The 14,588-nt window shown below is 42.4% G+C and overlaps 3 protein-coding genes across 3 annotated transcripts; 1 reads left to right on the top strand and 2 right to left on the bottom strand.

The window, feature by feature from the left end:
• Positions 1-257: 257 nt before the first annotated feature.
• Positions 258-4,405, top strand: LOC118110643 (taste receptor type 1 member 1). The gene is made up of 6 exons (XM_035158584.2): positions 258-448; positions 590-917; positions 998-1,768; positions 1,861-2,079; positions 2,380-2,500; positions 3,480-4,405. The coding sequence occupies exons 1-6, from the start codon at positions 258-260 to the stop codon at positions 4,403-4,405; spliced, it is 2,556 nt and encodes an 851-aa protein (XP_035014475.2).
• Positions 4,406-8,389: 3,984 nt separating this feature from the next.
• Positions 8,390-9,642, bottom strand: her12 (hairy-related 12). Its single transcript, XM_035159715.2, is given in 3 exon segments — positions 8,390-9,362; positions 9,470-9,585; positions 9,588-9,642. Coding segments are annotated over 3 exon segments (603 nt in total). The 3' UTR covers positions 8,390-8,930.
• A 3,532-nt stretch (positions 9,643-13,174) lies between these two features.
• On the bottom strand, positions 13,175-14,558 carry LOC118111167 (transcription factor HES-5-like). Its single transcript, XM_035159539.2, has 2 exons — positions 14,442-14,558; positions 13,175-14,328 (listed from the first exon to the last, which is right to left on the bottom strand). Exons 1-2 carry the CDS (start codon positions 14,502-14,504, stop codon positions 13,894-13,896), a joined length of 498 nt encoding a protein of 165 aa, XP_035015430.2. The 5' UTR covers positions 14,505-14,558; the 3' UTR covers positions 13,175-13,893.
• Positions 14,559-14,588: the final 30 nt, after the last annotated feature.

Raw genomic sequence — 14,588 nt, 5'->3', positions numbered from 1 at the left:
AATGGTAAAAGAAACACCAGTCTCTCTTTTCATGGCCCATTACATTCATGCAAATCATTTTAATGAGATGGAAACTCTACAGTCAGACAAACAAATGAAAGATGCAAATACACTTCACTCAACCAACACTTCCCGGAAAGATGAAAAAGTGCTCCTCTCATCCCCCCCGTCTCCAAACTTTCAAATACAGCCTTTGGTCCATTGCACAAACCCCACTGAGCTCTGACAGCAGCCAGTGTGTGAGGTGGAGGTAAAGTATGGGATTGTTTGGTGCCGTGTTTCTTTCCCTGGGCTGGCTGCTGGTGCAGTTAACTGAGGGGGAACTAGATTACATCTCTCAGGGACAGGGGATGCAACTGCAGGGGGACTTCTCCATCGCTGGACTGTTTCCTCTCCACTACACAGACAGACCAGCTGCTGGTTTGCCTGCTCTGGCTCCATGTAATGAGTGAGTTTAACTGGACAGTGAACTTCCAGCTCCACAGATCAAATACGTTTCATTGGTGGTGCGGAACACTGTAATTCTTGTATCATCTAGAGTATTACTTCATATCTTTCATTATTTTTTCCTTTTACATTAAATCTTTAGAGGTCGACCCAACAAACATGGCTTTCACCTGATGCAAGCCATGAGATTTGCTGTGGAGGAAATCAACAACGGCAGCAGCCCACAGCCTCTTCTACCAGGAGTGAAGTTGGGCTACCAGATGTACGACATCTGCTCAGTGCCGGCCAGTGTCCTGGCCACACTGGACCTGCTGGAGCAGCAGAATCAGAGCCCCTCTGGACCTGAGACAGAGGGAGACACAGACCCACACAGGGACTACAGTAAAAGGGCGGTGGCAGTGATTGGGCCAGACAGCAGCAGCAAAACATTCACCCCTGCTTCTTTACTGGGGTCCTATCTCATACCACAAGTATGTTTTAATCATTAGCCTTAAAATATGATCTGCATGCCAGTCTCATCCCTCACATCCTCTCCATTCTTCCATTCTAGATCTCTTACGAAGCATCAAATGAGATGCTCAGTAACAAGTTCCTCTATCCATCCTTTTTACGCACAATCCCCAGCGACAAGAACCAGGTGGAAGCTATGATCCAGCTTTTAATTCGTTTCAACTGGAAATGGATTGCTCTCTTAGGCAGCGACAACGCCTACGGCCTGAAAGGCATGCAGAGTCTCTCCAAGGAAGCACCAAACCACGGCATCTGCATCGCCTACCAAGGAGTCATCCCTTCATCCAAAGATGACACCATCCAGACCATGAGGAACATGGTGGATAACATATTGAAGACCAAAGTCAACACCATCGTAGTCTTCTCTAGCAAGTCAAAGCTCAGTGGCTTTATCCCGTTTGTCATTGAGCGCAACGTGACAGGTAAAGTGTGGATCGGGACGGAGGACTGGTCTGTGGCTACTCTTATATCAGGGATATCTGGGATCAACACCATCGGCACTGTGATCGGTGTCTCCATCAAATATGAAGCTATATCTGGTTTTGAGGACTTTGAGAGAAAGGTTTTTGAGGCTGCGATGCAACAGAGTGACACCCAGGGAGTCTCCAATCACACCACGAGCCAAGGAAATGACTGCCTGCAGAGCACAGACCTGAACAGCATCGCCAGGAAGAAATTCTCCCTGGAGGAATATGACGTCAGCTCCTCCTTCAATGTGTATAAGGCCGTGTACGCTGTGGCTCATGCCCTGCACCAAACTCTTGGTTGTGACTTTGGAGAGTGCCAAAGGAGGAGGGTGCATCCATGGGAGGTGAGCATATGTTGAATGGTATTTGTGCCAATGACACAAAATCTCTCAGAATCACATTTTGTCGAGCACCGGTGTTCCCCTCTCCTCTCCAGCTTCTCCACTGGCTCAAGCAGGTGCGATTCTCTCTGGGAAACACCTCAGTGCTCTTTGACAGGAACGGGGACCCGCACACAGAATATGACATCGTCTCCTGGGTTTGGAGGGGGACTGAGTGGTCTCTCAGAGTGGTGGGCTCCTACAGCCCTGATTCTATCATGCTCACTGTTGATGAGGACCAAATTGAGTGGCACGACACGGGACATGCAGGACCAGTAAGACCAATGTATAATTGTATTAACTACATTGATTGTAAACGTTGAAGATTTATTTTTTAAATAATTAATTAAAAATGAGAAAGAAATGAATTGAATTGACTAAATTCAACTTCATCTAAATTAAATAAATTAAACTAAATCACCTCAATAATATCAAATTAATTTACATTTACTAACAGACTATTAATTAGTAACTAATTGAATTAATTTGATTTCATTGATTTAACCTCCAAATGAAGGTTGATTATATATTTATTTTATATTTAATCTTTCTCAAACCCTGTTGCTTGCGTATAGGTGCCCCTGTCTCTCTGCTCTCCACCCTGCCCAACGGGTCACAAGAAGCTGCTGACAGGGCAACACACCTGCTGCTTCGACTGCCAGGCTTGTCCTGCTGCCACATTCCTCAATATAAGTGGTAAGATAAAGACGTACTGAGTGGAGCACATACCTCCACCAATGCCCAACAGTTCCCTTAAATATGATCAAGATCCACTTAAATTACAGATACTCATATACATCAGTTCCCTAAATACGTTTGTATGATTCTTTCTTTTTTTTCATCAAGATCCATGAATTACTCCCTGGGAAATCAGTGGGAAAAAAATAATAAAGAAAATGAAAAAAAACTAAAAAGTCAATATCTAAAGAATGTCAAAGAATGGACAGAAAAATAGTTGGACTAAGTGACAGTAACAGTGGGATTGCAAGATGAATTTGAACAGAACATCACAAATCCACCTGTCGGCTAAAGACGGGAGATTGATTGGGCCAAATTCTTATGAAACTATTTAATAATTTATTAAACTGAACAAACCAGGTCCTTGATGTAGATGGATGGATGGTGGATAGGGGGGATTGACAACCTTATCACACATGACTCTATCACATCAAATCTTATACATATCACACGTTATATAAAAAACAAACAAAATATATACAAAGAATATCCCAAAACAAAATTTTAATGTAAAGCAGAGAAACAGACAGAAATCACACCGACAAACAGAGAGAACAGTTTATCTTCTGATATATATATATATATAACTGGAACTTTTTGAAACTGTGTTCACAGCCACTTTGAACAACGTGTTTAATACAATTAACGATACTCCAACGCTCAGCAGTAACTTTTCGCTGTTGTGTGTTAGGTTGACCAGCAGGTGGCGTGTGGTGCTCATACTATGTGCTCATGTAGGTGAAGGAACTGGCTCAAGATCCTTTTGAAAAGAGTCACTGTGTCTAACAACATGTAAACAAGTGCTGCTGTGTTTTCTCTTCTAGTCTCTAACATCTCATGTTATAATGACTCACTAACAGAGCTTGAAACCCTAGCTCAGATTTACATCCCATGTTTTCTCTTTTACATACAGTATATGTTGCTTCTCCCACTATAGAACCCACTATGTGCCAGCCATGTCTGCCGGAGCAGTGGGCCCCCCCGAGCAGCAATCAGTGTCTGAATAGGACCGTCCTGCTGCTTGCCTGGGACGCCCCCCTCTCCATTGCCCTGCTCTTCTTTCTGGCCACCTGTCTTCTCATGACCTTGGGCTCTGCTGTAATCCTCCTGCTTAACCTGAACACTCCTGTGGCCAAGTCTGCTGGAGGCCGCACCTGCCTCCTGATGCTGGCAGCCCTGACTGCCGCTGCCTTGAGCTCTTTGTGCCATTTTGGCCCGCCGTCCCCACTGGCCTGTATCCTCAAGCAGCCTCTATTCATCGTCAGCTTCACTGTGTGCCTGGCCTGCATCACTGTGCGCTCCCTCCAGGTTGTCTGCATTTTTAAATTTGCATCCAAGCTGCCGCCGGCCTACGACAAATGGGCCAAAAAACACGGGCCAGAATTTACCATTTTCCTGTTGTCTGTCACCCTCTTGTTCATTTCTGTGCTCCGTGAGGCCCTCAACCCGCCACAGCCGTCCCAGGATCTTGACTTCTACAAGGACAGCATTGTCCTGGAGTGCAGTAACACCCTTTCAGCAGGCGCGGGCCTGGAGCTAGCTTATGCCTTCCTGCTCAGCATGCTCTGCTTCTGTTTTAGCTACATGGGGAAAGACCTGCCGGCGAACTACAATGAGGCCAAGTGTGTCACCTTCAGCCTCATGGTGTACATGATCTCCTGGCAGTGCTTCTTCACTTTATACCTGATCAGCAGAGGCCCGTTCACCATGGCCGCACACGTGTTCGCCATACTCTTCAGTGTCTTCTCCTTCCTGTGGGGCTACTTCCTGCCCAAAATTTATATTATTGCTCTGAAGCCGCAAATGAACACGACCGCTCATTTCCAGAACTGCATTCAAATGTACACCATGAGCAAACAGTGAAGCGTGTAATAACTTCCTCTGATGAAATGAAGAAAAAGAGCATGTGATGTGAACAACACAGGTTGAGTTTCACTTTTATGTTCATCTCACAACTGAGTTTGTTTGTTGTACGTACACAAATAAAGTTGTATTGAACTGATCTCACTTGAGGAATTCTCTTTTCACTGGATCTCACTAAGGTCAGAGCTCATGCTCACCTACAGATCAGCAAGTCACACTGAATCACTGAGGATCCAAATCTTTCAATTATCCCAAAGTAGTATAACAAAATAAATCTTTGAATCACATGCATATATTAACAGATTTTTTTATGATAAGTCCTAAATAAAAACTGATAAAATGTTCATATTAAGCAATTAGATATTTCATGCACTGTTGCTAATTAAAGGTTCAGTGTGTAAGATTTAGGTGAAAGGGATCTATTGGCAGAAATTGAATATAAAATGATCCTAGTTATGTTTTCAGTACAAACTAAACACATTTTCAGTTTTTATGACAACTGAAGACTTATCATATGTTCTCTTTCAAGTTTGGAAGGGGAGGGTGAGGTGTGGGGTATTCAGCTGCAACATGACACTTCACCACTAGATGTCACTAGATTTTACACATTGAACCTTTAAGTGACTGAGGTGATGTGGATCAGAGGTTGGACAGAGACGTTGTGCTTTTATGTCTTGTGATCAACTTTTCCGTCGATTTATTTTACTTCTTTTTGATCATACACTGCAAAAATTAATTTCCCATTTTAATCACAGGCTTTTAGATCGAAATATCCACAAGTTATCATTCCATCAACAGAACAGTTAAAATCATTCTTAGTTAATATATTTCTAATCCGAGAAGTAACGGAAGAAAATATTCATAACACAGAGGTAAGGAGGCCTTCACTGGTAATACATTGAGTTTTCTTCATCATAGCTCCCCCTGGTAGTCGTGGTAGGAACTGAAACACTTGATTTGACCCTGATCGTTGAAATTACATTTTTTTGTGAACATGAGTAAAGAATATTTTTAGTATTTGGAGACCACTTCACTTTGAAGGGTTTTTTTTCTCAAGGAGAATTTAGAACATTATCCAAAAAGTAACTAACAGAACAAATGTGATTATCTCATAGAAGGTGTGTAGTAGAACAAAGCTCATATCTACCTGCTGTTGATTTTTATGATGTTTGATGATGGGACCTGTAAAGCTTTTATAATGTCAATAAAACAAGTTGCATGATCATATTTCCAGAACAGCAGCATTATCATCGCTACAGCTTTCACAAAATAAACATCAAATCAGCTTGTTTTGTGTTTGTGTGGATAGGTTGGTTGGTTGATGGTAGGTTCTCTCAGCTGGAGAAGAGCAGACAGTAAGTTCATGATTCACAGCAGTATTACACATTTTTTCTGATTCAACCCCCTTGTGATGCTGACTTTGATTTTGTACTTCACAGAGTCCCGGTGTGGTGAATAGATCAGAAGCTGATGGAGCAGGGAGCCATGTGTGTGTATATATGTGAAGTGAGCAGCTCCTTCGGGAATGACACTGTCAAATCTGCGGTGTCTGGAGGAGCCGCTCATCATCCTATAGGGAGACATTAGCATTACAAAGCCATGTGACTGAGACCTGTAACAAATGGATGCACATCAATAACTCAGAGGTGAAGCAATCACAGTCTGACCAGTGGAGATAAAACCGTTCCCAAGATATATATCAGCCTGTGAGTGATGTGCTGTCAGTGTGTTATCAGGGGCTGCTGCTTATCACACACTCCAGTTACACACCAGTAACACAAGCAACACCTGATGTGCACCCAGGGAACAATTAAAGACAGGATTTAATGCATTGGTGGCATTTAGGATAAAAATGCATTTAAAGTGTAAATTAATTTTATACGGGCACTAAGACATTCACTCTACTTTTCATTAAAAATAAACAGTATATTTTTGATTTTTTTCAAGTGTAAGTTCTTATTTTCATTTGTGCTCTAATAAAGGAGCTTTTTTTAAATTCTTTTTTTAAAAGATTGGGGGGGTCTGATAAAACCAGAAAATCAGGTTTCAGGTTTAAATGGCGTCAGGCTGGGAGGATATGGCCAAAAATGTTAATATCAGTCAATATCAATAATTATCACGATAAATGTCCCATTATTATTTCTTTTAAGCCTAAAGACAGATTTTTGCTCCTGAGGGAAGGTTGTGGTTTTAAACTCTTCTTAATGAGCAGCGAATGAAAAACACTTGATATACAGCAAAACATTTATATTGTATCTTTTTTTTTATATCTTTAATTTATTGGTGTTAGTAATTTAACAGGACAACAACCACCACACAAAACAAAACAATCAACAAAACAAATGAATACACAAAAATCAGGAGAGGACATTCTCAATGTAGTTCCAGAATAGGAACCAGTTTTTTAAAAAACATTATTTTTTTCCACAGGAGCTGAATTTATGTTTCTCCAGTTCAAGGCAGCCCAATAAGTCTATCACCCAATGATGGGAGGGTGCGACTATGTCTATCAGACCATATTTACTTCAAACATTACTAATCCAGAGAAGTGTGAGAAAAAAGGTTCTGGCTTAAGATGAAACGCACGTGTTAAACGTGTGTGTGATGATGAATGCTAATTTTCTAAAATGCACTAGTTCACAGATCCTTGTGAAGTAAAACTGCTAAAACCTCACCCTGGTGTTTGGAGTGCTGACAATAAAACCCCTGCTTGTTCACCCGTGGCACACTTCGACTGTTGACCGGGGGTATTAAGCCGTGAGTGGACAGAGAGACTGTGGGAAAGCCAAGCTCGTATTCTACTCACACATCTACCGGTCAATAGCTCTGACCCCTCAGCCACAAAAGGCCTTTTCATCTCTCCTCTCAAACAACAGCCCACAGCAGCACTGTGACTCTCTGTGTGTGTGTGTGTGTGTGTGTGTGTGTGTGTGTGTGTGTGTGTGTGTGTGTGTGTGGGGGCGTGTGTGGGCGTGTGGGCGTGTGTGTGTTTGTGTGTGTGTGTGTGTGTGTGTGTGTGTGTGTGTGTGTGTTGTGTGTGGTTTGTTTTCATATGCAGGTGCTGCCTTTAACCTGAGGACGTCCACTGGGACTCCACCGAGAAAAAAATTGTGATCCCCACGTGTAGAGACCGTTTCTTAAGGATTGACTTGGTTTTAGGATTCAGGTTACAGTGTGTGTGTGTGTGTGTGTGTGTGTGTGTGTGTGTGTGTGTGTGTGTGTGTGTGTGTGGCTGGTGTAGTTTTTAACATGGTTTGATTATTAATAAAAAGATTTAAAGTGATTTATAGAATTCAAATAAAGGCAGGAATGTTTTCAAAATATGTGAGGATTTAAAATTAGGGTGCGACAGTTGTGTGTTGTGTTTTTTTAATTCTTTACACAAGCTTTCCTTGACAAAATCTTTACACAACCCTGTAGTCATTTTGTTTTTACTCTACAAATGTACAGAAACATCAAACCTGATATTTACCACCACCAAGGAGGATATGGTTTCATCTGTGTTTGTTTATTTGTCTGATACTTTGCAGGGTTACGCTAAAACTACAGGACGGGTTAACATGAAACTTGATGAAGGGACGCGGTACAGGGATTTTCTCAGATCAGTTTCTTTAACATTGTGAGATCGGATGTTTCTCCACATTTTTGTTGATTTCTCAGTCATAAATCTTAGTGAAAAAAAAAGTCAGGTATGATTCAGGGACTGATTTTGGTGCAGATCCAAATAAAAAATCTGGATCTAGTGAATTTAAATGGTTTCAAAAGGGGACTTAGGACCTTCTGGATCATACATTACACAATCATCTCCAAAATAAAGTCAAGTCTCCTTATCAGAGGTGTGTTATGACAACTGGCCAAAAGTGGTGCGACCATTTTATTAATTTAAAAGTAAGATCATTATGGAGACAAGTCGGTTGAATGCTCTGCACTTGAAATATAAACATTTTCTGAAACAGTTCATGAAATAAAAAATTTGTACTCAGCTTTTCTTTTTTTTTGTGATTGTATCATTTTATTGTTAATTGTCATACAAATGTTCAAAATAAGTTTTAAGAGCTAAAATGCAATAGCATAACAGCTATATCAACATACAACACAAATGGACGTCCACTTGCACACTCACACACACCATCTTCATTCACATCCATAAAATTTGGCATATATCATTCGTAACGGAAGAGAAATATTCTCAACAGCAGATGCAGTAAAACACAGTTTGTACTGTTACGTCGAGCAGTCCACGGATAAAACTCCACTGGAGTAAACAAATACTTCATAAGATTTGACAAAACCATCAGAACTCAACCTCCAGCTTAAAAACACAAGGGAAAAGCAAACAGATCGGAATCAATAATCAAAGCAGGACAATCTTCAAATAAGTGAGATCGTTTTGCTTAATACTACTTGTCCATCAATGTGATGCGACAATAAAGAAACCCGCCATGAATGAGCAGGCTGGAAATACATTTCCTACATGGTGAGGGAGCGGACAGATTCCCTCAGGTCTCAGTGTCTCAGTGAATGTCTACCAGGGCCTCCACATGGGGCCTCTGCTGCTGCTGCTGCTGCTGCTGCTGCTGCTGTCCTGCAGCATGGTGGGCCTGATGGGGGAGCAGACTGGGGAGGAGCTGCTGGTTCTCTGGACCTGACGGAGCTGCTCCTGCTGCTGCTGGAGGCCCCGCAGAGGAGACACACAGGCCTCTGTGTTGGAGCCAGCAGAGAGGAAGTGCAGCGAGTCCCTCCAGCAGTGAGAGTAGCCCTGGTTGTAGTCGCTGTGACAGAGGCCCGGCTGCAGCTGCTGCCTCAGGAAGCTCACGGTCATCTCCAGGATGTCGGCTTTCTCCAGCTTGGAGTTGGGCTCCTGCTTGTGAAACTCTTTCTCCAGGATCGCCTTGAGCTGCTCGATGCAGGTGTTGATGCGATCTCTGCGCATTTTCTCCACAACAGGTTTTCTCATCTGTGGAAGAGCACACAACCAGGTCAGTTCATGATCCAAGTCACACAATCAGATATTTGTTCTGTTCAAGCAGCTGCAAAACCACTGAAATCCTCATCACCACTCACCTTAATGTTATCTTTGACTGAGATCGCGATATGGTGCACTGAGGAGTAGTTACTGGAGCAGGGAGCCATGTCTGTGCAGGTGAGCTGGGCAGCTTCTTCTCCTTCTGGGCGGCAGAGTGAGCTCTGATGTGTCTGGAGGAGCTGCTCCTCATTTTATACTGGCCCATTAGCATAACAAAGCCATGTGGCTCAGGCAGGGCTGGGGTTCCCACACTCTGACCAGTGGGACTCCCAGCACAACAATAGAACAGGTCAATAACTCACAGGGCATGTATCTGTGCGTGGCATGTTTCCCAAGATAAGCAACAGGTAATTAACACTTTATCAAGCCGTCATCTGAGGATTCATCAGGGAGCGCATGTCTGAATTACACTTTGTTTTCCAAACGTTCGATTAAATAAAGACAAGTGATGCACACAGAGCATCTTCAAAGGGTTCGGCTGCAATGAAAGACCAAATGCTTCACTGCTGTAAAACAATATAAACTGAGGGCTTTCATTTTCTCTTCAAAGACAGCTGCACTTCCTCTAAACGCATGTGGGTGCACAGGCAGGAGCATCCGAACACAGGAGAATTTTCGTTTTCGACAACCTTTTAATATTGTTTTTTTTTTTTTTATTACTTGCAGTGCAATAGAGTTTGGTGACCAACACACACACACACATGCAGCACAAACAAGACTACAATAGAAAGAATAAGTTTGGTTCAATTATTATTAAAATGAGGAAGAGAACACGAGGAAGGACGGAGCAAGTAGAGAAGTCTTCAGTGTCAGAGGTCAGAGTGACATCATCTGGCTGCAGGGGAAACATTTCTTTTTCCACCTGTTGCTTTTACAACTTTGTGCTGCTGCTTAAACTTCAGGCTCCTAAACACAGGGACAACTCCAGGCTTCTTGGTGCCCAAAGCAAGAATAGGATTTGGTGCATTAGCTTTATTTCTGCTCAAATAAAGGAAATGTTTTACTGGTAGCATGTAGCACAACATACCTCCATATCTGGCTTTCATTTCCCCTTCCTCTTTTATCCATTTTTAGTGCCCACTCTGATGTCTAATATCTAAACACAAATAAATGCACTAAACTTGTGGCCCAAGTGGCCCAACACAGGAACCAGTCTTGAGTTTAATTTTGCAATTTCATCAATTTTATCATTGATTTGTTTAAAAGAACTGTTTGTTATTGTAGAACTTGGACTATTGCTGTTTTTATTGGACTTAGTCTTAGAAAACTGCAGTGACTGAGTTCTGCTAAAACAAACGCAGACTTTAATTATAAGCTCTTGTCTTCCTCTCCTGAGGGTCTGTTGTAAGTGAACAGTGTCAAATTATAGTGTCCAGTTAATGGCATTATGAGAGGGCTGGCAGTGTGCCGGTGAGGGCCTCCATCACGGCCTGGCCCCAGATGTGAAGCCGGCCTCGCGGGCGTAGTGTGAGTATGCCCGACTCCAGAGTTTCCCACCAGTCCCCTAACATCAGGGTAAATGACCTACAAAAGCCATGTCAGTCCTCAATGCTCCACTGGGAATGTTAATTGATCTTTTGTTGCAGCACAAACAGAAACTCTATGTCCCCGGTCCATCTGGGAAAAATCAAGTCAACTGGCTTCAGTGCTTTGCCACAGATTGGTCTGTCGTTGGTCTGCGTTGACTTTTTTAATTTAGGATGTTCAGCCAGCCATTTACAAAGCTGAGAGAAGTGCTTTAAGTTTTAATTAAGTCAAAGAATTCGGGCCACAACAGTAATATAACTTCATCGCATTTCAATTAAAAAACAGATCTGAAGCACAGGTTGATGGAAAGGTAAAGGATCTGCACACTGGAAACATTTCTGCACCAGAAAACTGAAAGCATGAGCTATAAAATGTACACAACAATGGTTCTAATTGAGATGAATGGACCTTGTGAGAGTGTTGAATTATTAATGCACCGTCTGGTTTCAGGAGGGTCAATGCATGACAAGTGAAAGTTTTCGATTTGAATCAGTTAAATGGTCACGTTTAAATAATATCAAATAGATGAATAAATAAGAGTTTTCCACAATACAAGTATTGAATTAATGAACATTATTATAATCATGTTTGAGTGAATGTACAAATGTTTTTATGTTATTTCCCTTCTTTCTGCACCCGAGCAGGTTTGTGACCTGTTGATATTTTGAGTGTCACATGTGGTGTTTCACATTTCTGCTGAAGCACCTGCATCATCACTGTATTTAGCCTTTTAAACACCACTCTCTGTTTTCTTGACGTACATTTGCATTTTGAGGAATGTGGATAAACGTCTTTTCCATTTCTCTTCACTGTATCATCTGACGAGACTGTAACTGCCAATCTGTCAGATCGCGTTCACGTTTGGCTTTATTATCTGTCCTCGCCATTGATTTCATTGTCGACATGTTTGTGTGAATCTGTGCCTCCCCTGAAAGTTAGTGTGCACTACACGGCTGCTGGGGGTCTTTGTCTACAAGTGTGTGTGAAGATGAGTTTCCCTCCCACCAGCTCTGAATTCCTGCCATAAAGTCTCGGCCATTGCTCAGACCTGCGGCGGCACAGGGCGGCTTCCCATCAGCCATCTCTCTGTGAGTGTGGTATCTCCTGTTTCCCACACTCTGCGCCTATTCACTGGCCCTGGGACGGGAACAATAGAAGTGTGTCTTGTTACACATCACATTAGCTACGGTGTTTGATCTCCTGTTGAAGGGGGAGGGGAGGCGGCCTCAGCCAGACCATCTGGCCTGGCCAACGAGACCCTGAGAAAGTCCCAGGCATGCCACATTCTCCACAACTCCTGCACACACTAATAGTTGTGAAAGACTTTTGTGGCACTTGAGACATAATTCAAGCACTAGACAGCATGCCACAACCACCACAACAGAAGTGGGACATGTGACACAAGTGGAGCAGGGGTGTCTCCACACAGCCCAAGGCTTTCAGGGCTTTTTAAACACCTGTGCACCAGGCAGGTCAGATAAGATGTAATGTTAATGATCCCTGTGGGAAACACTGGATCAAGAAAAAAAAAAAATCCCGGGGGAGAAGTGTGATCGCCCCCCAAAAAATTCACAAAGTGGTTAAATGATGTGAATAATGAATTCTCTCAATAATATTATTCATATTATTTCATGTGTTTTGAACTCGTGTTGAAATAAAATCAGACTTTCTAGGTGAATGACATTAAAATGATCGAATTTAGTCCACCACTGGACTTATTAGGTCATCTGTACTTTGGTAACAGAATAAATAAAAAAATATCCTCAAATTCAATATTGTAAATAGATGTAGTTGTATATATGTAATATATGTTGCTCCTTAAATGGAGGAACATTTTCTCAGTTTCGTGATTCTTTGCAGTTTTCTCACAAATGTGAACACACTGAGTCATTACAAAGTGAAAATGCAGTGTTAGTTACACTGATCTGACTGATCTCATATTTTTAGCATTGCCCAAACAGATCGCTGCAGGAATCAAACTCTACTTCCTATGCTGCTGTTCCCTTGAGCAAGACACTAGTGATGCTGCAGTTAGTTGATTCTGTGCTAAGGAACTATATGTGATTGGATTTGCTGAAGTATGAAGAACTTAATTATTGATTCAGTCATTAGATGTAGCTGAACACAAACTACATACTTTAAAATAAGATCTTCTCTGTACTTTGTCCTCTGACTCAGCACTGAATATTTTTATGAATAAAGTGAAAACATCAGTATTTATATTTGCAGAACTTCATGTGAAGTTTCCCATTTATTTTTTTGAAACGTTCAAAGGTAACTTCCACAGGAAGCAATTCAACAGATTCTTTCAGTAAAGATTGATGTCAACATAAAGTACCTTCACAAAAGGTATAAATGTGAAGGTGAAGAAAACATACATGGTACAATTTCAGCAGTTAACACACAGGCCAAATAATGGTTACACATAGTCACAATAAAGTATAATCGTCACAAGATTTACAGTAAAAGTGGATCCATGGGATCCATTTATGTCATGTAGCTGATTCATCAGCACCAAGCTGATGAGACGCATCAGTCAGTGATACTCAGTATCAAAGATAAACAGTGGTTCAACACATCAGATAAACAATGTCTCAGACATTTAGTTTCAACCCAACATGGGTCTTAGAACGAGATCATTCAGGGATGTTTGTAAAACAAACAGGATCAGTTGTTCCACAGGAACAATGAACACAACCACACAGTCAACACTCTAAATTATAAAGAGTTTAACATGTGTACACATGGTGTAGATAAACAGTGAAACCTGATTCTTTTCAATCCTTCCAAAGGATTACTGGGACATTTAGCCCATTTCCATACACTAATAAAACACTCAAACAATATTGATTCTTCTGCCAAAAAGCAAACAGACTTGAGTGAGTCTTTAACTTTCTGTCCATGACGTTCACAGACGTAGTTTTCTTTCTCCGTCCTACCACGGCCTCCACAGACCACAGCTGGCCTGGCTCACACCCTTGTTGGAGCTGACTTGGTGGTGAGGAGAGCCGGGAGGTGAGAGGCTGCAGGGACTGCGGCTGCTCCTGCTGGACACCTGCAGGCCCTGGAAGTGGCTGAGCAGCCGTCTGTGGGCCTGGGTCTGGACGTCGCAGTGGGAGAGGAAGCTGACGGCCTCCTGCACGCAGCGGGAGTAGCCGTCGCTGGCTGTTGTCGGACCAGAGGTCAAGCTGACCTGCTTCTGCTGCTGCCAGCCTCTCATGTAAGACACAGCCATCTCCAGGATGTCAGCCTTCTCCTGCTTGGAGTCGGGCTGCTGCCTGAGGAACTCTGGGCCCAGCAGGGATTTCAGCTGCTCGATGCAGACGTTGATTCTGTCTCTGCGCAGTTTCTCAACCATCGGCTTTCTCAGCTGGAGAAAACAAAAAGAGAAAACATTTAGTCCACTTGAACACATGAAAACCTTTTTTAAATATCATATGAACAAACTTATTTGATATGAGTCCTAATAGAAGAGATGTTTACCTTATGAGCAGGAGTGAGATGTTCCTTAGAGTAGCTTGCTTGTCCAAAAACAGTGGGAGCCATCGCTGTAGTGTCAGAGTGTTCCTGTCTGAAGAGCCAGTTGAGTCTGAGCTGCCTTCTCTTGTGCCTCGGCCCTGTATTTATACG

This window comes from Hippoglossus stenolepis, chromosome 6 (genome assembly GCF_022539355.2).
Source record: "Hippoglossus stenolepis isolate QCI-W04-F060 chromosome 6, HSTE1.2, whole genome shotgun sequence".
Lineage (NCBI taxonomy): Eukaryota > Metazoa > Chordata > Actinopteri > Pleuronectiformes > Pleuronectidae > Hippoglossus > Hippoglossus stenolepis.
This window is presented reverse-complemented; position numbering and strand designations above follow the sequence as displayed.